Raw genomic sequence first — 25,120 nt, 5'->3', positions numbered from 1 at the left:
AATTTTAGAAATATAATGTAGCAAATTAGGATTTTGTTTCTGCCTGGTTGCTTGTTTATTGGTGTAGTTTTACTTTGTATTGCTCCGTATTGTTTTTTAAATAGCTAAGGTCTACTATTAAATAAAAATTGTCATCATTTGTTAGCCAAATACATGTTATTTTATATCATTTTATCACAACTTTATAGAATTCATCATGAGAGGAGTGGCAATAATTCATAAATATTTCTTTCTCACTCTCCAGACTCGCTTAGCATGTACAATGCCAGGCGATGGAGGAGGAGGGGGGGGGGGGGGGGGGGGGGGGGGAGTAAAAAACAGTATATTCTGACATGTAACATTTTCCGGAAATATAATGTGCCGAAAACCACTACATTTACTCTCTCTCTATCTCTCTCTCTCTCTCTCTCGCTCCCTCTTTATCTTTCTCTGGTTTGGGAATTATCCATAACAACAACAATAACAACACAATCTTCGTAATCAAACTTTCAATTCATAAACATTTTTGAGTCTTTTGTTGCCCGGATGACATTTTCGCTCCATCCAGTTTAAAGTAGGCTACAGCCAATGGTGTTAATCTCTAAGAATTAGAGATCAGTGTGAACAGCGCAACTAGTACCACCGCACGTACGGGCATGGCTATACGGTACGAGAGAACGTAGCTAGGCAGGCGAGAGCGCGCTATATCTGCGGGCGCTACAAGTCAAGCGCGAAAGAGTACAATCTGTTCCTCTCTGCTCGCTCCCATCTCATACCGCCCTTTGCCTGCCTGCCTAGACGTACAGGAGCTTAAGACCTGCATCTCACGGAATACTTGATCAGATCTAGTCGGTTCTGTTGCTTGGAAAGCCAAAATGACGAGGTTACTCTGGATAGCGGTATTAGGACTTGTCCTACCTTTGGTAACTATTAAACTATACCAAGTTTCTATTTCTTTTCTTTTCGTACAGTTTTTAATTTTGATAGAAAGCGTTAATGGGTGCCATTCTCTGATTGAGATTTTCATACGATGCATTTCTCCGACTGGACAAGTAAACCATAATAGCGGTTATGTCAACTCTGAGTCAGAAAAATGGCGACACAGACCTATGTTTTTAATAGTTCCCTTTATTTTCTTCTGTGGTTAATATCACAGTAATGTTGCCTTGTATATAAAGCTGGTGACATACTTCGAAATGATGGTGACTTTTAGCTTCATCGTTCCTTCTTCTCCCCATATCTACTTCTTCTATGTTTAATATTTGTCTTCATAATATTTTACTGCGCTTTTTGACTCTAGAGTTGGGAGCGTACCAATATCTGCATTATGTTCTATTTCTTTTCAATTTCATTGTGATTTGTATCGCCTGTAAGTGCTATTAACGTTTGAAGGCAAAGTAACAACCGGAAAATTGTCACAATAGGCAAACCTAGTGTACATCAAACACAAACAGATAGCAAATTCAAAAGGTTCTTGCAAGTGATTGATTGAAAGTTATTCAGCATTATTCTGTGTCAATATTTTCTTTTGACGTTGAAAAGTATAGGGTAACCGAGAAGTTCCTCCCCGGAGGGTATTCTCATTATATTATGCATCCCACTTTTGTGTCGTGTTGTTACGTTTTTAAAAGCATGGGCGTAGCTAGGGGGCGAAAGGGAGCCATGGTCCCATGTTCATCCAAGGAATCTATAGATTAGAGGTTAATACCTTACCCTACCCAGCCCCCCCCCCCCTCCGTGTAACACGTCTGGCTTCATCAGTGTTTGTGAGTATTGCTATATCGTTTTATGAATTTACGAGGTATTTGAAAAAGAACACTGGTGCACTGACAAGGAACAGTATTTCCTACCACGAATTCTGTCTAGTTAAAACATAATATGAAGAGAAGTTTTCCTGCCGAGATATTCAGATTGGATGAGTTGTACGACACATGCCCCTGCGGTATTGTTCCACGGTAATTTCAGATTCTAACTGAATTCCTAATTTCAACTTTAGATTCAAAACTATATTACAGGCGCTAACCCTAATCCTAAACCTATAATTTAAAACCCAATTGCAACTTAAACCCTAACCCTATACTTTTGACGAGATAAAGCCTGGGGTGTTTCACAAAGATCCCAAGTCAAACTTAACTCTAAGTTGGATTTAAATATTATGGAGAGCCATTTGTAGCCTTAAAATAAAACATATTCAAAATCAAAATTCGAGTATTTTAGACTTTTCATAAATTCCACATCAAGAACATGAAATCTATTTGATTATAGACAATTATGAATGATTTGAAACAACATTTTATGCCTTTTAAAATAACGTTTACAAAATATTTTCAATGATGCTAACGGCTTTCCATAATTGTTAAGTCCAACTTAAAGATAAGTTCAACTTAGGATCTTTGTGAAACGCCCCCCCCCCCCCCCCTGGAGCAATAATGTCGCCGGAGCTGAAGTCGGATCACCTCTCTTAAGAACGAAGGCAATCTGTTCTATAAAACGTTGTCCTTCCATTAACATGGTGCGTATGTATGGATGACGAACATGATTATTAAATAAATTACACTAACTTCAAACTAGAGTTATGACATGTTGAGGTCATGAAGGGTTGAGAGTGGTACGTCTTCTCGGTGGGTTATCCGAGCTTTTTGACAGACCCGAATTCTCGTCCAACAAGAAACATATGTGTCACCCCAAAACACAGGGTCGGATACTGGGAGTGTGCTTGGGAGGGGGTCGCACTCTAGCAGAGGCAATGCCCCTCCATACCACCTTTTCGTTTATGGGGAAATGTAGTTACCGATATGCCCATGCTCTAATTAGATGCATCCATAGCAGTGGACCACCACACGTACTGCATTTATGTAAGCTATTCTGTAAGCAATGGCAATGAATTCACCTTCAAAAAATAAAATGAATTAACAAATAAATACAATTGTTTGTATTCTTATAATGCATTTTCATCCTAGGGAATTTAACTAATCTTTAAAAACAACATCATGTACAAAATCTTTGTTATGCTATTATTAGGCATCATTAACATTTTACTCAACGAAAAATGAAGATGTCTTTGTTTTAGATACAACTACGAGTAGTTTTAATTTGTGTGTCTCGGTAAATCGGAAATTGCAGCGCAATCCATGATTTTAGAGGAGCACCACCAACAACAAAATAATCAATTCTTATAAGTATAGTCGGTAGAGAATTCTATTTTTTATTTACAATTTAGGATTTGGTTACATTTCTCCCGGACACACAATCACGACAATCGCATTACAAGAAAGTAGAAATAGATTTTATTGCACATCATTTTATTGCTTATTCTTTGCGTTTGTCTAACGTGCTATATCTTGAAATATTGTTTGGATATTATTATTAAGACCATGTCACACCAACAATAATTTCAGAGTGGTGGAACCAAGATTCTCGGACTGGAGGGGGCAGGGATGTCAAATAGTTACGACAAACGAACACGCCCCACGACAACAAACAAACAAAAAATACGTTTTTGAATTCCGCTTGGGCACCTTTTTTCGCCTAATTGGTGGTAAAGGTATATCAGATTGGTTTAGCAGGGGGTGCCCCTGTGCCCCTTGGATCCACCATTAATTTTCTCCGTGGTACTCCTTGGGAACATGTGAGATATAGATAAACCTGAAGGTGTTGGGGCTGACAATGTTGGTCATTAGATTTGATTACGAGTGACATAATGAAAGATGTCTCACACATGTGCCGTTGTGAAGTGATATTATAGAGGGGTATGGTATCTCTACTATGTATGATATTACCATTAGACGGGTGATGTTCAGGGACTGTAACACGAATGGTTACGACTGGTTGAAAGTGTACGATCAGTCGTAAGACTAATCCAGTAGCCACTATGCGCCAGGGCGAACCAGTAGGGCGTAGGGATGGAAAGTGACAACCCATCCCCCTGGACAGAGTGTGAACAAATGGAGAAAGCCAAAATAAAGAAGAAGAAAATGAAAGATAATGTGGAGGAGAAGAACAAAAAGTTGAGGAAGTAGTAGTATAGTAGTAGTAGTAGTAGTAGTAGTAGTAGTAGTAGTAGTAGTAGTAGTAGTAGTAATAGTAGTAGTAGTAGTAGTAGTAGTAGTAGTAGTAGTAGTAGTAGCAGCAGTAGTAGTAGTAGTAGTAGTAGTAGTATGTACAAAGAGGAGGAGGGAGGAATACGAATAAGAAGATGTATAGAATAGGACCATACACGAATAGGAAGACAACTGAAATGTAGAAGTAGATGAAAGAAAAGAAAGACGGAAGTAGAAGATGTGGAAGAAGGAAAGACGGTTTAGATACAAAGGAAGGAAGTATTGTTGAAAAAACAACATTATTAGAACAAGAAGATTTGAAATTCTAAATTCGTGTTGTTTGAGACGAAATTTACTGGGAAAATAAAATTCCTTTATTTCAGCCTTTAAACAGGCATTCCATGGTCAAATCATAACATGAATATACCACCATAAGTTTTTGTAAATAGGGCATCGTCGAGTTGAATTATTTTTAATCGTTGGTCTATAGAGTACTCATACAATAACGACTGCCATAGCTGACACTGGGATTTGAAGTTCAATTCAATACTCATATACAGGAATGTCAAGGTCGTTATCAACCCTACCCTTTTGTTGGTAGTCTCGGCTACCTTTACTATTAACTTTGATATCAAAATACTATCACACCAGGTCGATCTGTTGGTGTAAATTCTCACCTCATTATAACACGAATTCTTATTTTCAAGCGGCTTTATTTTGCTTTCCATAGCTCAAACAGCAACCGAATTTGCCGGTTTATTATTAGCCTTCTCCACGGGTTTTACCAGCTGTGGTGTGGTCATACTAATTTGTAGTTTATAGAAACAGACCCTTTACGATTGGCTACTTCAAGATATATATAATCCGGTCAGCCCCGATCCAAATAAGTGTCAGCATAGACTGTAAGCCGAACTTGTTATTCTCACGGTTAAAGTGTCGAACTACCATGGTCAAGGCAATACCGACAGTGCACTGCTGGTCTTAGTTTCGTTCACAGTTCTTTGGCTCATAGTATTCCAGCCTCAGTTGATAAGAGTCAGCGATTGACGACTAAAGTATGAGACGTGTATTTCTCGAGAGGAAATAGTTCATATCGTCAAGTAAATTGAATCTATCGCAGGCCCCCCAACTTGAATGAGGATGCAGTTATATCAATATAAAGTCTGGATAATATCAACTCTCTCGATGATATGATTTGAAAGAGAGATGGAAATGTGCTCACGTCACCCCCTTGAGACAGCTTGCCTCTTTTCCTTACTACTTCATGTAGATATCATTATGTTATTATAATGAGTCTAGCAGTAGAATACTCATATCAGGGAGAACAGATGACCACATGCAAGCCCATGTTACCGAAAACACTCTTTGAAATAGAAGGTTGCCTCACATTGATAGCTTTTTGTAGGCCCACTCTCTCTATGTCCGTTCGTAGAAATATCATTGGCCTATAGTTAAATGTCCCCTGAAAAGGGTGGCTCTCCAAATGCCCCCATATTCCATTTATGACGAGACCTATATATATAGCTGAAGAGTAGCACTAAACATTTATGTGTATGCTGTCTCAAATCATATCCCCTTATCTGTGCACAGTGCATTTATCTGTCTTCAGCGAGATCGACTCGATTTCTTATCATTTCGGAAAATGAAATGGAAATTTACAAGGCTACTGATTACAGAGAGGGTGCAGGAAGTGGTCCGTCCCCTTTCTCGTTTGCCCCCCACCCCTTCCCTTCTTCCTTTCGATCCTTCATCTGGTTTCTCATGGGTTTTTTTTCACCACTCGTTTGGGGGGGGGGGGGGGGGTGCACGTGCTCTCCATACTCCCTCTCTCGCTACGCCACTGTTTACAGCGAAATGTTGGCGAGTTTGCCTCTAGCGTACTGGTCAGTCGTATGGCGGTTGCGATACACATTCTTGAAATAGCTGATACCATCGATATGATTAATAGCGAGTTATTAGATGAACTTATCTCTGGAGGTTGATTGCGATGTATATCACAGCCGGTGGTGTAAATCCGTTTCGAGGAGTAGGAGGAAGAGGAGGGGGGGGGGGGGGGGTGGGTTCGGCAGTTTACCCCCCCCCCCCCTTGGGCGGCCAAGTGAAAAACGAAAAATATAAAGTAAAACGGCGTGATTTTGGAAAATCCTGTATCCGCCACTGGGTCAACCCCCTCCCCCTTGGCAAAAAGCTAGATCCGCCCCTGGGGTGGATGGGGGTGATAACAATCAGGCGCCAAGATTTCTCATGCGGACATAATACGACTATCATGGAGATGTGAGACATATAGGAACAAATTACTTTATAAACCTATATTAGTATTCTGCTTTGAAAATGTCACTACTATATGAGAGTCAATTATATTTCTGTCAAAATAACTAATTGATACTATAATTATTTTTTTCCTAGAAGAGAGAGAGTGGGTGTGTGTGAGTGTGTGTGTGTGTGTGTGTGGGGGGGGGGGGGTCTTACAGCTTTGTATTCGTGGTGTACTATCGACGGCTGCGAAGAGAGAATGTTTGATTGTTGATTTGTATAGTTATTATCAATTGATATCGGTTAAAGGGAATGCTGCAAGCTACATAATTATAGACACAGGCGTATGCCATATGATCATAATTATAAGTGTGGGACCCACTAGCGGCCTCCCATTAATTTACAGAGAGAAAAAAAAGCGTGGGGAAATGAACTTGCCCCTTTCCTTTTCTAACAATCCTGTCTCCATAATACAATGCACAAACATACAAATCTTTTTTGAAATGTTGCATCAATTTGAGACCATGACACAAAGATGGTTGCGATTTTAAACGGGGACGGGAGAAGGATGGGGAAAATGAGGGGAAGAGGAGGAGGGGAAATTGACCGAAAGCTGCAATACGAAAAGCACACGAGACAAACCAACGAGGCCAAAACATAACTACACCACAAAAGGTCTACGACACCAAACGTCTATGATCCCTGAGACTGAATATCTACGGAATCAGAGTTTCCCTGAGACCGGAGGCCTACCGGACTAAAGGTCCATAAGACCGAAGGTTTACGAGACCAAAGGACTACATAACATGAGGTCCATGAGACTGAACGCCTACGAGACCAGAGGTCTGAAGGTCTACGAGACCGGAGCTCCCAAAGACCGGAGGCCTACGAGACCAAAGGTCTGAAGGTCTACGAGTCCGAAGGTCCCTAAGACCGAAATTTATGAGACTGACTGGTCAGTGAGACGAAAGAGACACAAGACTATAGAGACCCATCATACCGAGAACTACGAAAGAGGAGGTCCATAAGACTATCTGAGGCACACGAGCAGTAGCATTTATGGAGGGGCTTTTTTTGGGGGGGGGGGGTAGGATGGAGAGGGATGGGGTCATGGAGGGCTCTGCTTTGATCTTTCGTTTCTAATGAAGTCTAATGCAGGTTGAGAGACATAAGCCCATTTCAAGCCCCCCTCCTATTCCCCCTCTAAAACAGCTTCTTTAAAGGAGATCTTTGTCGTAAAAAGCCTGGGAGTCTGAACGAAGCTTTCGATGAGGTTCTCCTACACCTTTGTTGGCGTTCCGTAGATATGATGCATCTGAAAACAAACAGTTATATCTTGTGACGTCATTGTTTATGAGACATGGAAATGCTTCCCCGGTCATGCCGATGTAGCGAAACTTTCTGAAACTAGTTTGTCTGTCACAGTTTCGTGATAAACATTGCATTATATTTTTGAAGTCATTTCCTTGGGTGGAGTTGTGTATAACTCTCTTTTTTCTCTATCGTTAACTGATTGTACGTTGGAAACAGAGTAATTACTGCAATGTATCAAAGCGAAATTATGTGTCAAATCAGAAATGTTTAAATTTGTGTATAGTTAACTCTTATATTGATGCTTAAAGGGATAGTTGAGTTCTGTTTTCAGACCGAAAATGCCTTCAAAGTGTATGGTTATTGCTCTTATTCTTATCTATGACATTTATAGTGCCCTTTTTTGAACCTAAAATGGCTATGAAGGTAATTTTAGACCCCAAAATGTGTGAAATTTAGCCAATACGATCATAACAATTCAGCTCCTCTTTAAAAAAAACACGGTGACCGTTAATTAATTATTTAATTAAAAATAACAATACATGAGCCGGCTGATTGTGGATAATATAAGCAACACGAAAATGCCAACCAAAAAGCCAACATCGGCATAGGCCGAAATACGAAGTAAAAGGCGTTATTTCGGTTTTTTTCAACGGTTTTCAACGGTTTTTTCAAATTTTCAAAATATCTAATATTTGTGGTGGTACACAAGACAGTATTAGAAATCGTTATATTTCAGCCGTCTCTGAACCGATTTTAGTCGAACAAAGATGCTTTTGTCATTTAAATATTATGTTCTTTCAAATTTGACACTCAGTTTTTCATTATCTCACAAAAAAATATTTTGTGTAGCGCCCTCTGCAACAGAACTCAACTATCCCTTTAAAAGGAGAGGAAAAGGGAGCGTGAATTTTCGCTATTAATGTCAGTAAGTTTTACATTGCCTTCTCAAGAACTATTGCACACGACGTTTCATTGTTTGTTTGTTTGGTTTTCATCATCTGCTTACTGTAAATTATATAAATAATAATTACTCCCATTTCAAAAGAAATTCACCACAAGTAAATTATCGTTTTTTAATAAAAGAAATATACTATTCCACTTCACCGTAGTATGAGTCATAGTTTTTAAGTTTCAGTAGATAGAGCAAACAAGAACATTACAGCTGAAAATACAACATACAACATTCATTCACCGAGACAGAGGATTGTTGACGACTGAAACTGTTATTCTGATTCGCGTCGGCATAATGTCCGCCTTATGTGGCCTCCTGGGGCGCGAAGAAAAAGTGATTGTAGATGAAACTTGATCTTGACGGAGCTAAACTAGTTTGTATCCATACTGATGGGGAAGGATTGCGACCCCACGTGATATTAAAGGGGCTGCAGATAGGAAACAACCAAACAAGAAAAGAAAGAAAACACAGGAACTTTAACCAGTCTTTCAGTCGGTTTCAAAACAGTTTATGGGATTTTAGAAGGCAAACTGTGTATAATAAATTAATCAAATATATCTATCTACCTATATTAAAGTTTCAGTTCCATAGGGTAGTTCCGTTCAAAAGAACCAATAGAAAATAATTTTGCTGACTTTACAGATACAGATACAGAAAACCTGTCAAGAAAAAAAAATTGAAATAGGTTGTTAATGCTACAAGATATACGAATTTATATGTTATAAGTGAAATCATGCACCTCTTACAAAATAAACCGTCTGCGAAGTGATATGTGTATTATCATGGATATCATCCATGGTCGAATAAACGAAAGCTAATCTGTCAGTATTCCGAAGTAGCCGGGTCTGTCAGTTTAAGTAATATTTCCGATTTAAAACCCGCCATTCCATAAGCAGTATCCGAATTGTTACCGTGCCAAGTATCCTGAGTGAGTTATGATGTGTATGTAATCACGGCATACATGATGTTTATGCGATGGAGTGAAGAGGATGAGAGCAAAGAGTCATCTTGATTCTATTTAGAACTTTGTGAGTTTCTTTTGGAATGTTATCAGTTCATGAAAGAGTCTACAATATGTCAGTGTATGTATAGACCTACATAATATATTGCAATTGCTGCCCATTGAGACTTGTATGACTGTCTGGAACAATGCATGGGGTAGATGGATAGTACCATGAATGACGTCGCACAATTTCTCTTAAATTTTCTTTTTTCATGTTCCCTCTTTTACTTGTTGGTTGTTCAGTACCCCTTCCACTTGCTTTACATATTTGTCTTTCATATCCCATATTGTTTGCAATTAAAGGCGTTCTATTCCAGCTTGATTTCTTCTTTATTTTCCCTGTCTGCTATTTGTCATCACCATCATCGCCCTCATAGCGTCATTATTATTATCATCATCGGTACCTTCATCATATTGCCCTTTCGCCCCTTCCTCCTCTCCTTCTTCTCCTCCTCCTTCTCTTCCGCCTCATCATCATCATCATCATCATCATCATCATCATCATCATAATCGTTGTATTTACTAAGTCTCTACTGCGATTACCTTTAGCCTACTTTACGTTGTTGTTAACCATTATGAACGCAGGAGGATCACTTTATCTATTTATTAAATGCAACAATACGCTCATAGGTAAAAATGATTCAACTGAAGCAATGTTCACCGTATCAAGAAGCTTAAAGCTCATTGATCGTATTGCACTGACAAGGAAGAGGATGGGATATTGACGGAAGCAGACTGAAAATTCTGAGATTGGAATAAAAGATTTTACTTTTGTTGTATCAGGATCTCACCAAGATGACTAAAGATCGAGAGTTTCCCCGCCCTCCTCGCAGGGAGTCCATTCTCTGGGGGCGTTATCGAGAGTGAGACACGGAGATGGTCTAGACAAGCCAATATACCAATCATGGGAGAGTTTACACTTTAGAATGCAGAAGTTGTATGATGAAAGATAATCAAACCACATCATTATTGTTTTCTATTATTTCACTACCTTAAAAAAATATTTGTTGGTGGAAAGCAAAAATAGGACAGCACTGTTAGGTATATGGGGGTGTTACGTTTTAAAGTCGAACAAGGGCAAATGCAATTATATGTAACTTTCAAATTCTCGAAGATGCGGTTTAAGACATTGGTATTCATTTGAGAATCTCCCTCCGTCCCTCCTCCTTCTCTCTCTCTCTCTCTCTCTCTCTCTCTCTCTCTCTCTCCCTCTCCCTCTCCCTCACTCATTACCCAGTTCTAATGGATGGGCATCATTAACGGGATATCATTGTTGACATGAAACATTGAACAATCCAAGTTTCATGTTAATATATGGCGTTGGCCATGTCTCCTTCCTGAATCTATTCATCCCTTTGACATTATATTCCGAGCCAAGGAAAATGCGTATTTGGTCAAAGGGAAGGATACATGCTTTTTTAATTTCGAACCAAAATACATTAGAGTAGTTGGGTTTTGGCCAATCGCCAGTCCAAGTTTCCACATTAAAACTGTGGTTATTTCGAGATTTGGTCACAACATTTAACAACTGAATATTTTGTCAGCAATGTTAACCTGTTTTTCGTATTCAATTTTCCGCATCATTACCTGCCCACACACTTCCCCAATGAAAAAACCAATCCACATGCTGAAAAGGAATACAAGTTATGAATAATATTGTTTATTAACAGTCAGGGTAGAATTTGATTCTAGATCTAGGAGTCCAAATAATACGGGCTATTTTATTCAGATCACGGTTAAGTTACCCAAAATATCACATCCCCCAAAACGATATATATACATGCTGATGAAAGTATGATGAAAATAATGTATGACAATGGTTGTATTTTGTTGTTGTTGTTGTTGTTGTAATAGATGTTTTGAAGAAACAAAACCTGTACGCAGCTAAAGCTGACATTTATCAATCTAAAACATGTAAAAAGCAAAGGTTTCGAAGGGAAAATAGTTACTTTGTGATTAAAGCAACTTGAAATCAAGAAGTAACAATCAACTGGGTATATAGCATAAAAATAAACAAGGGTTTGCAAGTAGGTGATAAAGCGATTACGCCCACTGTTTATTTACTAATATTTCTTTCAGACAAAACACTGCAAAAGATTTGTCTTTCAGACTGTCTATAACTTTTCCTCTCCTATTCGCAAGATAGAAAGTTATACATACTTTTGACAAATGTATTGACTCCCCTAATGACTGGACTCACGCTACGCAATTAGGGGGGGGGGGGGGCAACTCGCACCCCGGGGACATCTATCTTAATTGATGGATGAACTTCAAATTAACAAGGCTTTTGAATGGGGTCTGAGTGATGAGGATGTCGTCTTCTTTTAACTTCATTTTTCCCCATTCGTTTCCCTTTTCTCTCTTCTCTTAAATATTCACCGTTTTCTTTTTGAGGGGGGGGGGGGGGGGGGGTACGTGCTCCATGTTTCTCTGTAGCTACGCCACTGACGTCACTAGTTTTAACTACTCCGTGATAAAGCTCCAAAACTCGACGTCAAGTTCAGTCGATGTCAAAGGTCATGACATAGACACACCCATTTGCTTTGGTGATAGCTTATCCATACAATCGCAACGCCTGTCGTAATTCATCATGCCTATCACGATGTAGTACGGGGTTAAACTCAGTCGTTTATATTCTCAAGTGGGGTTAAGTGTTATGGTCGAGGAGGAATTTCATCTGTCATGAAATAATTTGTTTAGTCTAAAAAAAAAAGCTGAGTTGATTGGTCTTGTTTTAATAACTCAAACACGTCAAACTATCAAATAGAAAGGGTAATACTTTCATCACTGTGCTGAGACTATTGTCGTTAATTGATGGAATTAAATTGATACTATCCCCCATCCCCCCCCGAACCCCGAATGAGAGTGGATGTAATACAGTGTCCATCATCAAAATCACCCCACCCTTCCCTTTCTCTCCACCCTTCCCCACCTAAATATATTAGGATTGAGGCAAACATCATTTTTAACATTATATGCTCAGAACTTTTCCAAACCGGTCTAAGCACTCGTAAATACGGTGACTGGGTGCTAATTTCAAACACTAATACTTATAAGCTATTCATACTGTACAATTTTAGATGACATTTTACATATAATGTATTCCAGACCTAAAAAGGTTAAGTTTAAGCCTACCTCTAAGTATTTGTTTTTGTTCTGGAAATCACATGCCAATTGTTTAAAAGTAGCCTACTCTTGTTAGTTTTGAATAAAATAATTGCGAAGGAATGACGTACTAGACGTTCCAGTATTGATTATAGATTTGTTCCAAGGCTTTTAAATGTAAATATTGTAAGGTAATTCATTTGAGGCTGTAAAGAATATTTTGACTTTAGGAAACCTGTTTGATATTCACTTCTTTCTAACGGCCTCGGACGGAGGAAGTTATAGAACAGCCCAGACAAGTAAATACATGACCATGCTGGGCCTATTTCCCGTGCCAGAGGAACGTTGCATTGTATTTATTTTCCGTCAATTTAAAAAAACACGATTATAAATTTACAATCATAAAGACACAATTATAAAAGGAAGCCGGGGGATAGCCCTACTCAGCGTTGTTAGCATAACAATGCTGTTTTACAGAGGGGTCCCTAGTTGTCGCGAACTTGAAGATTTATCGACTTATTGCAAAGAAAACCTAGCAGAATATATTTACCAATTAATTTCCAAACAAAATTAGAGATGATTATGTTGTCATCATGTTATATGTTGAAAGTTATCGTGAGTTGATCTAGTGGTCGGCTATCCGTTCTTCATACTGGACCCAGTAAAAGTCGTGTCTTTCAGATAATGGCGTTAAAGTTTATTCCCTACTAATATCCATGTCTAAAAATATATATATTACAGGAAGTATGATTTTGATATTTCGAATTCTTAAAAGATTAACAAACGAGATGCACGATGATGCCCCTTATATTACAGTTTCAGTATCGCTCCATTTTAAGTTGTGTTTGTTTCCACTAAGTAATACCGTCTTTATGGGGGGGGGGGGGGGGGGCGGTGCCCAACAATTTGCTTTGGTGATATGTATACAGGGTTCTATTTCGTCAAATATAATGGGAAAGTGAAAAAGTTAAGGTTGCAATTAGGTTAGGGTTAGGTATAGCATCTGCTAAAGGGCTGCAATTAAAGGTATTTGTTTAGCGTATAGCACCTTACAGGCCAAATAAGTAGTGACAAACGTATTTATTTTCCCACTCGGTGCTATGGTGACGAATTCAAATATCAACATAAGAATCACAAGGTCTGTATTTTCGTTTGCGTGACAAGCTCAGAGAGGAAATTAGTAAGTCGCTTGTCAAGTGATAGACATGATGCACTGGTTAGTCCTACACTGAAAAAGAGTTGCATCATTTAAATTGGAGATATCCAGGGGGCCGCGAAAGTGTGGTTGCGATTCGGCTGTGTCAGTGTATTATTTTGGAGAGACAAGAGCTCATCTACATTGCAAGGTACCGATATAATCAATATAATGTAGGTTATGTGTTCCCATTCATCATACTGTTACCATTCTTTTAATAATCGCCATGTTTAAGTATTCCGTTTCTTTCCAGACTTTTTAAAGAAAGTTTTTCACCAATGGTATACTCTTATAAATAAACATAATCCATTTTCTATGAGCAGGGGTGAGTGCTATATGTTTTCGCTGTATTGCATTTTAAATTATCGCCCTGTTCTTTTGGAAATATTATCTTTAATGGTATAGAAAACACTTTCAATATGTTTTCAGATAACGATTTGTTTAACCTTAAGGGTCTAAGATTCACAAAAACATTTGATTTGTTTTTAAGTCCTTTTAGTCACGTTTACGTTAGGAGATAAGGAAGGAATTGGGCAATTTCCTTGATATTAAAAACATTATCCCCCGCATTACTCCTCCCAAAACAGACCGATAAAAACACATCAATCTAAACATCATGATCCATCCTCGGAGTAACCGCCTTGTACCCCCCCCCCCTCACACAGAGAAAATAATTTTCAGGAGAAAATTCCGGGAGCCTATCCAGATGGATTCCCAAAACAAAATCATTTTCCTTGGACAAAATACTGTCTGAGATCTTTTCGCCCCCCCCCACCCACTTCTCAGACAATCATAGACCCGCTTTTACATTTCAAGTTGTTTTAAATGCTCTCCAAAAAGGTTTCGGTTCCTTCAAAATAGCCTCGTAACAAGTTAGGCATGAACCGGTGAAAGAAAATAGAGAATTCAATTCAATTTCAATTCAATTCATTTATTTTTCCTCTTCCAATCGTTCATTTTTACAATGATGGTACATTTTAACATATTCACATATTTATTGCAATACAATACGTTACAAAAATAAACATGAATTTGAAAGGGAAGGAGGGCCGACTAAAAAGCAGAGCTTGTAGGGTGTAAGCCCCCCCCCCCTGTAAAAGTAATTATCATGAATTATTATTTATTGAGAATAGGTTTAAACAGTGAAGTGGTTAAAAAGGTATGTAGAAAACATTTAAGATTTTAACGAGTGTGTGGTAGTTTTGCGAGGTAGATGAATTACTAGGGAGGGGCTGAACGGGGGCGTGGATATCTGGGCGGGATACCCACCTATCATTTCATTTTCTTCTCACATTATTCTCTTCATGCATTTTTCTTTCTTCACTTCTCTTTTCATAAATTAATGGGACGTCCTTTTTCTTGCGCAACGCACTGATTAAACTCTGCTTACTACCAATACAATTAAATAGAGATCACAGACACAGACTGACCTTAACACTATGTAATTTAATTGTTACTTATCATGCTCCCGGCCTTGACTGGGGACATCTGCATGTACACCACAAATGTGTTCGTAACCTATCCCAAATATTATTGTACCAAAGCACGATCACAAAGACTTTAGCAAGAAATCAGCTTGAGGCAGTTTGAATATCGCATTGTACATTAGTTTACACATCAAAACATGACGTAATACAAACAATTTAAAGAAGACTATCGCATGAAATTTCCCTTGAGTTGGTTTTCCGAATGTCTTTGTGTTGTATAATGCGTATTGTTATTACAACTACATGTGCAATTATCATGATTATGTCTACACAAAAGTTATTTTCGTGAAATATTGTCGGAAGGTAAAGCAAAGACAACTGAAACCCAGACTTACAGGAAGGAACCGATAGTGATCATCGTGATATCATCTGGAAAAATTAGGTTGAGGACCTAGGAATTGGGGACAGGCTGTTCTGGACACGCAATCAAGGTCAAACCGTGACCTTTGGTGAAATTGAATGACACAGTGAGTGACAATGGATAGGTGATTTGGGAATGAGGAAAGAAACAGGAAGAATTTTGTTTCTTCCCTCCCAAACATCGTTATTAGTGCTGTAACATCACGGATATCTCCAATTCCGTTTAACCGCCAGTCAAAACCGGACGGTTTTCGGTTAAACGATTTAAAAAAAAAAAAAAAAAAAAAAAAAAAAAAAAAAAAAAAAAAAAAAAAAAAAAAAAAAAAAAAAAAAAAAAAAAAAATCGTTTTTTTTTTTTTTTTTTTTTTTTTACCGACTCTGTCGGCAACTTTCATTTAACTGCGAGGTGCATTTAAAGGGGCCGATTTGTGCTTGTGAACTTGTCACAAATAATAGTAACAATGTTGTTTTTAGAAGAATGTGTAAGATCATTAATGTAAATTAAAAACAGTAGAGGACCTAGGACAGAACCTTGTGTAAAAGTTGGATGAATTATTATTATAAACTACATATTGAGATGATGAGATCTATTACAAAGATTACTTTCAAACCAAGATGACAGACAAATTGGAGTGTTGTTCTAGTTTTGGAGTGGTGAGTCAACACACAGATTACTGAGCTGGGAGACATTGCCAGGCATAGTGCCAGGTGGAGGGGCATAAATCGAAACTTTAAAAAAAAAAAAAAAAAAAAAAAAATATTAAAAAAAAAAAAAAAAAAAAAAAATCGGGAAAACGAAACCGTCCAATTGAAAACGGAATCCGCCATGGGCGGTCGGATACCGGACGGTTAAACGTTTGACTACAGCACTAATCGTTATCATAACCTAACTGCTAAAAATGCGTGTAGTTTATAAATACATGTATAAGCATACAGTGGTGTTGGAGTATCTACTTGGGTTAGAACCTCGAACTTTCTGGATTACGTGACAACTGCTGTACCACTGAGCCATTATAGGATTGTTTGCCAAAGTTCGATTGCTTCTGTTCATTCGACATCCAACCCTGTCACTTTAACAAGGGAGGATACAACAAGCTTCTGGGACCCGTTTCACAAAACTTTTTATCTACAACAAATGCTCAATTTCTATGACAAATTTGCTCTCAGCCAATCAGTTGCCTCGATTTCGGTAGCTTATAACAGTAGCTTGTAACTTGTTATTGATATCAAGTTTTATGAAACAGGGTCCAGTTCTGCATTATCTACTCTTCAGTGCCCCCATGCATACATGCATCTAATCAGCTATTACTGAGACAGAAGCTGTGACGTCATCAAAACAACTATTTTTAGAGTTTCCAAATTTGAACTCCATTTCCGAAATATCTTCAAAAATAATGTCCAAATGTTGTAAACCAATTGAATACACGTTACGTATATTGGCTGAGATATGCCTTCAATAGGAAATCACTGTTTTTTTGCTCTGGTTCATAACAATACGAACCAGAGCAAATAACAGTGATTTCCTATTGAAATCTAAAAATAGTTGTTAGATGACGTCACACTTGACCACTCTATGGGCAGGGGTAGGGTATACGATACCCCCCCCCCCCCCTTCCTCGCCCGACCAGGCATTACTTGAGAAGATAATGGCAATGAACCCCATACCCCTACAAAACATGCAATGAGATGCAAAATAGATCGGTGCGTAAATGTATGCAAAGTTAAGTTTTGTGTAAACGTACACGTGCACGTACACGTTATCTATATTCAGAAGGTGTGTTATGCTTATCTTGGACTAATTATATATATATATAATTATATTTTATAAAAATGCTACATTATAGCGCACAAATCTCCTACAATACCCCAAGAATAAGTACCATCTCAAAAATACTTGATGATTTTGCATTTCGAAAATGTAAATTGATACTTTGAGAAGAATGTCAGACCAGATGCGGGACCAGATGGCGGAAGTTTCGAACGATATTTTTTTCCATAAAAGTGTGAAGTTCAAATCGTGTCATGACCAGACACAGTCCACAGTGGATGAAGGGTTATATAGATGTATGTTGTTGTATGGGACTTCCAACGGGGAGGGTCGTTGCCCGGCCCCCCCACTCAGGTTTCGAAATGACCGCATGCGTGTTGCCAAAATGTCCTTTTCGTAACAAAAGAAAAAGGTCGTCCCGTATTGACTTTACACACCGGACTTTTGCTGAAAAGGGGGGGATGCTGAAAAAGGCTCGTATACAAAAGAAAAAGGTCGAGCCGTATTGACTTTACACACCGGACTTTTGCTGAAAAGGGGGGGGGGGGGGGGTCGGTTGGAACACGCATATGCGTACCCTAAATAACACTGAGTGGGGGGGGGGGGGGGCCGGGGGTCGTTGACGAAGCTGTTCATGATGACCATGGCCCGACTGGAGATGCCGGTATCTGGATGAACCTGCTTGAGGTTAAAGAGAAGGATGAGTTCTGGGGGATGTGAACAGTAATTTGTTATTATGCAAGTGTGGAAGAACATCAGAGAAAAATGTTCCCTGAAAAGCATGGCTCTTCAAATGCCTTCATATTCTAAATATGACATGTAACAGCTTAAAAATGTAGGCCTCATTTTTATGCCACATGTTTGTTTAGTCACATATAGGCCTACATCTGTCCTATGGCATTTTTCAATTGATGTGCACGTCACTATTTGAAATGTGGGAACATGACAATGACGCATTACGTAATCGGAACACGATTTCTACAAACAATTCAATAGGGTATTGAAATTGCTATTGAATTTATTGTTTTGAAAGTCTATGCGAACGTTTTGTACTCCGTTTATCAATAATATTCAAGTTTAGGTACAGGTATTTTTTTGTTTTTGTAAACGAAATTATAGAAAAAATAAAGAAGATAAAGGCGAAGCAAATCCTACATTAAACCCGATGTTGACTGTCTCTACAAAGAAACCGCTGACTATATCAAAGAACGTATTTTTGTTTCCCGTGAAACGATGTTTTTCATTAAAACACGAATTATAGGAAACCTGCCAAGTGCCAACCCGTCTTCCTGAAATGACCGCCTCAAAAATCTTGAAATGAAGTAGCATTGAACTTTTCTATTTTGTCCAAGGTCACAGTTTTAAGAGTCAATCACCACGCACTTTGTGAGCATATAATTTCTTTCTTTTTCGTTTTCTTTGCTGCTGTTATTTTGAAATAATTTGAAGATAACTTCGACAAGGTAAATACATCATGTTCCATCATATTTCAAGCAGATGGATCACACCTGTGTGACTGTATATTGTTCGATATTAACCTTAAATGCGTGTGAAAATCATGAGTCGCTATTAATGTAACCGGCTTAATTGCTATCATATGGTCAATCATAGCCAAATTGCATCATTATGAGCTAGGGTCAACTGACGTGTGTCTGTAACTGTGATGCCGCAAATTTAAAAAGGGCAAAATTAATGAATTGCGTGAAAATATGAAACGATCCCTGCCTCATTTGGCATTTTTGACAGAAAGAAAAGGAGCTACAACCTATTCACAGTTAATATTTCCTTGTGGAAAGAGGGAAAATAGAAATGTCTTCAAATTTTCGTGGATTATTTCAATGTAACAATATAATGACAGATCATTTAGAACAAGCACAGAACAAACATTTATTTCCTAGCCATTTTCTGTTTTGGGGACGTTTTCTCACCACATTAAAATCAAATCACGGTATAACATATACTTGCTTTTTATGCTCAAGTAAGGGTGTATACACAGGGGTCAACTTAAGGCAGGGGTGGGGAGGGGCTTGGGCTACAGCCCCCTCCCCCAGGAATAGTGAAAATATCAATAACTTTCACCCTGTAATATTTCGGGTAGTGAGGAGACCAAATATGTTATATTTTTTGTTCTAAAATCTTAATTTGATGAGGAAATAATATTTTTGCCGTAACAAAGTGACATATTTTGCTCGATCGCTTCGCTTGTGCTCGCTGGTTGTATGGTCTAAAGCTTTGTATGTTTTCGCCTTTCATGATTAAAATTAGCAGGACAAATTCTCAGCAGATGGTAGTATTTTTACCGCGTGTCATGGTCAGACTTTCAGACCGTCTGACCCCCGGGTGTTGGCGGGAGGAGGTGGAGGAGGCTAGCCAACATCTGGTGGTGATCAGGAAATGACCCTCCCATCTTCCTATAATGAACTTCCCCTCTCATAAATACTCACAAACATATGTGATTAATTAAAACATACGAAGTGTTGAATGCCAAGTATTATAAGTCTGTTTAATTCATGCTCATGTGATTGATTGGCAGTGTGTCAAATTAAATTTTGTCTTCAACCCTTGCCCCCTTGCCATACTCCCTGCCCACTGTACGTCGTGTGGGGGGGGGGGGGGGGGGGGGTCTCATTTTTCAAAATGTTCGTTTTTCCGAAGGTTTTTTATTCCGAAAAATTAAGTAGAATTCTACTCCATTTTCTGAAGTTTAACCATCGGATTGGTAAGCTCGGCTCTATTTCAGAATGTTCTTTTTTCTGAAGTTTTTTTTTTTTATTTCGGAAAATTAAGTAGCATTTTACTCCATTTTCTTAATTTTTAACCTTCGGATTGGTAAGCTCTGCTCTATTTCGGAATCTCGAACTAAAGTTCACTTTTGAAATTTTGAATCAACCATTTCCGACCATTCGGAAATATAATTATGAACCTTCAGGGGAAAACAACATGTAACCTGCCTTTAATCGTCCTTCAGTGTTTTAGCAGGGCAACCGTTGAAACCAGTGTCTTTCAATAATTCTGTCGGTTTTTCTATCTTCCAATTAACAAAAATTAGGATAAGTATGAAAATGATTTTAAGCAAATTAGCGATAGCAGGACTAGCAAAACATTTGTCGGTATCTTCCAGCTTTTTGATCACTGTTTATTCTAAATTGTTTTGTTCTCTTCTTGAAAATGTGTCGTAATAAACTGTAATGTACTGTTATATAAATCAGTACTCATATATCGGCCTACATGTATTCATATCCATCATGACATGTTTGGATTTTACAAATTTATGATGCTAGATAACTTTTAATTCAAGTCTGCTTGATTTTTCATCAACATACTGATTAATAGAACCGATCCGTTGAAAATTTCGATGACATATTTCGGCGCTAAATGATGAGATGACTAAATTTATCTGCCTGTTCTCATTTCTTTTTCAACCATTTTTTCTTTTCTTACAGGTACTTTCACAAAGTGTGGAACAAGAAGACGGTAAGTGATAAAAAAATAATGACATCAAAGATAATTATATAGAAAACTCATATGATAATGTAATAATGAATTTCAAAAACTTGTGTTTTAATTTGAACCGTTATATGGTGATATTACTTCCTGATTTGAATTGTATAAATGCTTTCCATTCTATTCTTCTTCTTGTTCTCTTTTAAGTTCTCCCTTTTATTTCCTCTTCTGAAATTTAAGTTCTCCCTTTTATTTCCTCTTCTGAAATATAAGTTCATCCGTGTATGTTACATTTAAATTATTTTTCTATATTTCCTTTTTTGCCATTTATTCTTTTGTTGATGTTTTTACAAATTTCAATTCTACGTCATCTTTTTCGTAACTGTCATCATTAAACATTCTCCTCATTTGTCCTTGATTTTCTACTATTTTTCCTCTTATCTTCCTCCTTTCCCTCCATTCCCACCTCCTCATCATTCTTGTTCTTCTTATTCTTCTTCCATCCCTCCTCTCCTCCTCCTCGTTCTTTTCTTCTTCTTCTTTTTCTTCTTGTTCTTCTTCATCTTCTTCTTCTTCTTCTCCTTACCCTTCTCCTTCTCTGTGTTCTTCTTTGATGATAGTTTTGAAAATAACACGTAAACATTTTTTAAAAATCATATTTTGCATCTTGCAAGTAAATGTTTGAAACTCGTATAATTTAATATCAGATCTCATATCGAAAGAAACAGATGTGCGTTGTCCAAAGAAATATTCGGGAATTAGGTCAACGGATGAACTATAAACTTGACTTATGACCTCAAGAGATGGCCACCAAGGGATGTCCACCATGGGATGTGCACGATGCCATCTGATGGAAGACACATGTGCTCCAGCGTGATATAGAACGCGATGACAATGGAGATGACAGTGGTCATAGTTGTTGTTAATGATGATGAAGATGATGGTGATGACGAAGTTTATGGTGGTAGTGATGATGATGATAATGATGATGTTGATGATGGTAGTGATGATGATCATGATGGTTTTATGATCATTTTGGTAGTGGAGGTGGTGGCGGTGGTGATGATGATGCTGCTGCTGCTGCTGCTGATGATGATGATGGTAGTGATGATGATATTGATGGCTTTTATTATAATCGTGATAGTGGTGGTAGTGGTGATGATGATGCTGCTGATAATGATGTTGTTTATTGTAGTGGTGGTGGCGGCGGTGGTGATGATGATGCTGCTGATGATGGTAATGAAGATATTGTTAATGCTATACTGCTGAAGACGATGGTCAGCCGTAATTAACAATATGATTAACCATGAAACAGCGGGTATGAAACTGCATAGCATTGCTCACTGATGGCAGCATTAGAAAAGCGGGAATACTCAATTTACATTAGGATATTTCAAAACTTATTTTATCAGCGAATTATGAGAAATCATATAAAAAAGACCCTATATTATTCCTGGAGCGCACAACGAAGGCATCATGGAACCCCAGCGTAACCCCAGACTGAGAAAACACAGATGCGAAGACCTATTGGTGTACAAAATGATCCCGAGAGAGGGGTGAGAGAGAGGGACGGAAAGGAGTCAGTAATTTGAAAGGGAACATCTTCTCAGCTCACGGAATGCGCGCTTTGTTGAAAGAGGTCATCCCAGTAGACCGGCATCCCACAAGACCGAGCAGGCGTTCTTATAGGCCTACCTTAGAAAATATTGAAAAGACGAAAAAGATCGACGTTGCACGGAAGCTACAAAACATGCCTTGACATACTTAAGGGAAGATTGAAAAATGTTGGTCTCATGGGCTGTCGGTCTCGTGGGTCGTCGTTTCACTGAACCCTCTGAGAAGGGCCCATGGGGTCCAAGAGACCGAATCATTGGACTTGTCGATAGCATGGGTTGTTGGTGTATAGTAAACCAACAAATGTCACAAGGTCCGCGAGACCAACACGGTCATTCCAGTAGGCTGTCGGTCTGGTGGGATGTAGTCCTGAAGGATGTGAGTAAGAGCGTCTAACATTCCAATTCCCTCTGATTCCTTCCCCTTTGGTAACTATAGCAACAACTTCTCCTTGTTATCTTCCAAATCATCTGTTTTATTGGTACTTCACAACAAGATATAAAGACAGTCTCAAAACGTGAGAGAAATCAGCAGGATATCACTTGAAGACAACAGAGATCCTTCAACAGAAATCTTTAAAGATGAGGAAAATGATGCTAAATTGAATTAGGTGACCCTCGCCCTTTCGCATCTCTTCTTCAATTCGTTGAAAGTACATCGCCAGACCACAACTGAAAAGCCCTAGTGGCAGACTTTCGATGGGTTTAGACACAACTCAAGTAAATCTTGAACTGACGTATATTGGATCCCACTGTGTACAGCAAGATGGACTATAGATGGATTCATCACAACACTTTCGAAAGTAGTATAACGTTACATGAAATGGTTGAATTCCATTTTCCCCTTTTCACCCATGCTTTTAAAAATGCTTATGTTAATACTATGAAGCAATGGAAACAGCGATCGCACAATTTATCGGCTGTATTAGTACGGGCTCTTTTATTACAATTCTGTGAAGCGAGCGAAAAACTTGATATTTTGAATGCATAGCGTTATCTTATTTCGTTATTCGGCAAGATGTGAAGAGTAAAAAGATAGTTTTCCGTAGCTCGAATATAAAGTAATGTTTGCCCGATTACTACTGGTAAATTCCAGGGGATTGCTGCACCTCCTCCCCACCCCATCCCCAACTATGCAGAAATATCCTCTAGAAGAAGAATTATCAAACAAATGTGGGTCATATTCAAGACAACGAATTATAATACTGATTGAAAACAGACCCAGGATAATGATACAATCGTTCAGACAAAAATAGAAACGACAATATCTCAAGGAATCATGGACCTCCACTCTCCATAAAAAGATGAAGTATCAAAAAGCTCCATGCAGTGGCGTAGCGAGCGTCCAGCCACTAAGAGGGGCACTGCCACAAGAGGAGGGGCATTGCGGTCTTACTTACTAGCAAACGGGATGCAAATTTACACTGATAATGAGAGTGTTAGGGAAGGGAGTCAAAATGTCTTCTCTTTTCGTCCTTCCCCCCATCTCCTTTTTTTCTTTTCTTTCTATGTATCTTCGACATCCGATTGTGTCTGGGATAATACCCCACTGGTAACATGTAAAGCGTGAGGCAAGCAAGCCATCGAATCATCACTTGGTGTCACTTGGATTGACCTCTGTGTTATGATTACACATCGTTACCTCATTATGGGAATACCAGTCGGCCAGAGTAAAGAAGTCCCTCTGTAAGGGATAGGGGGCTCAATAATAAACACAGATGGCTACAGTTTTTCTTCCTGTAAACGAAATTGATTTGTCGACGTTTTGGGTATGCGCAATGATTTCGTCCGATTTGGCAAAACTTATATCTATTTTTTGTTTAAATCTTGAATATTTTAAACACTAATATCTATCGTTTGATAATGTTTAATTCTTGATTCAGAAGTATAATTAATGAGTTTGGGCGAATGGGTCTGTGATATTCGGAAAGGCGCAAATTAAATAATTACGTTCATTTGCATCCGGATAGGAACACATTTTGACTCATTTTTTCAAAAGAAATTTAGTCTCCATCGCTTTTGTTCATATTTGAACAGAACAGAAATATTGCAAAGGACTTTCCACGTCATATACTTCTTTTGGCGGGAAAGTAGTAAGTCTTTTTTTGAATGATAATCTTCCTATAAAGTATTAAAGACAAATCTTTTCACAAACATTATAAATTATATTCATTTTCACCAGATCTGTGTAAAGACGTGAAATGCAAGAAGCCCCGAGGTTCCTGGTGTCAGGTGGTCGAGGTGGACGGTAGCCCTAAAGCAACCTGTGTTTGCCCCAAGACCTGCCCAGGTGACCAAGGCAGTCCCGTCTGCAGTGTGTTCGGAAAGCAGTATGACAGCGCATGTGAGCTCCACAAATACGCGTGCAAGAGGAGGAAGACTATTCCCATGGCCTTCGACAAGCCTTGTATTGGTGAGTAAGGATTCGAACCTGTGAGATGTCTATAGGGGCGTTCTTGCATAGGCTGATCCACGATTACCTATTTAAAAAATATAAAAAAATAAAAAATAAAATCAGGGGCTCTTTTTTGTGTACCTACTATAAGTAGAGGTGTCGTGGTCGAGTGGATATGTCATTAGACTGTGGGTAACAAGGTCCGCGGTTCA

The 25,120-nt window shown here is 38.5% G+C and overlaps 1 protein-coding gene across 1 annotated transcript in view; it reads left to right on the top strand.

Annotated features, from left to right (window-relative positions):
- Positions 1-725: 725 nt before the first annotated feature.
- The window catches only part of LOC581509 (SPARC), a 31,450-nt gene continuing 7,055 nt past the window's right edge, over positions 726-25,120 (top strand). The window contains exons 1-3 of the mRNA XM_781502.5: positions 726-902; positions 20,900-20,930; positions 24,696-24,926. Of these exons, the coding sequence (XP_786595.1) occupies positions 855-902; positions 20,900-20,930; positions 24,696-24,926 (310 nt within the window). The 5' untranslated portion in view covers positions 726-854. The remainder of the gene's footprint in view (positions 903-20,899; positions 20,931-24,695; positions 24,927-25,120) is intronic.

This window comes from Strongylocentrotus purpuratus, unplaced genomic scaffold (assembly GCF_000002235.5).
Source record: "Strongylocentrotus purpuratus isolate Spur 01 unplaced genomic scaffold, Spur_5.0 spur5_scaffold_10, whole genome shotgun sequence".
NCBI lineage: Eukaryota > Metazoa > Echinodermata > Echinoidea > Camarodonta > Strongylocentrotidae > Strongylocentrotus > Strongylocentrotus purpuratus.
This window is presented reverse-complemented; position numbering and strand designations above follow the sequence as displayed.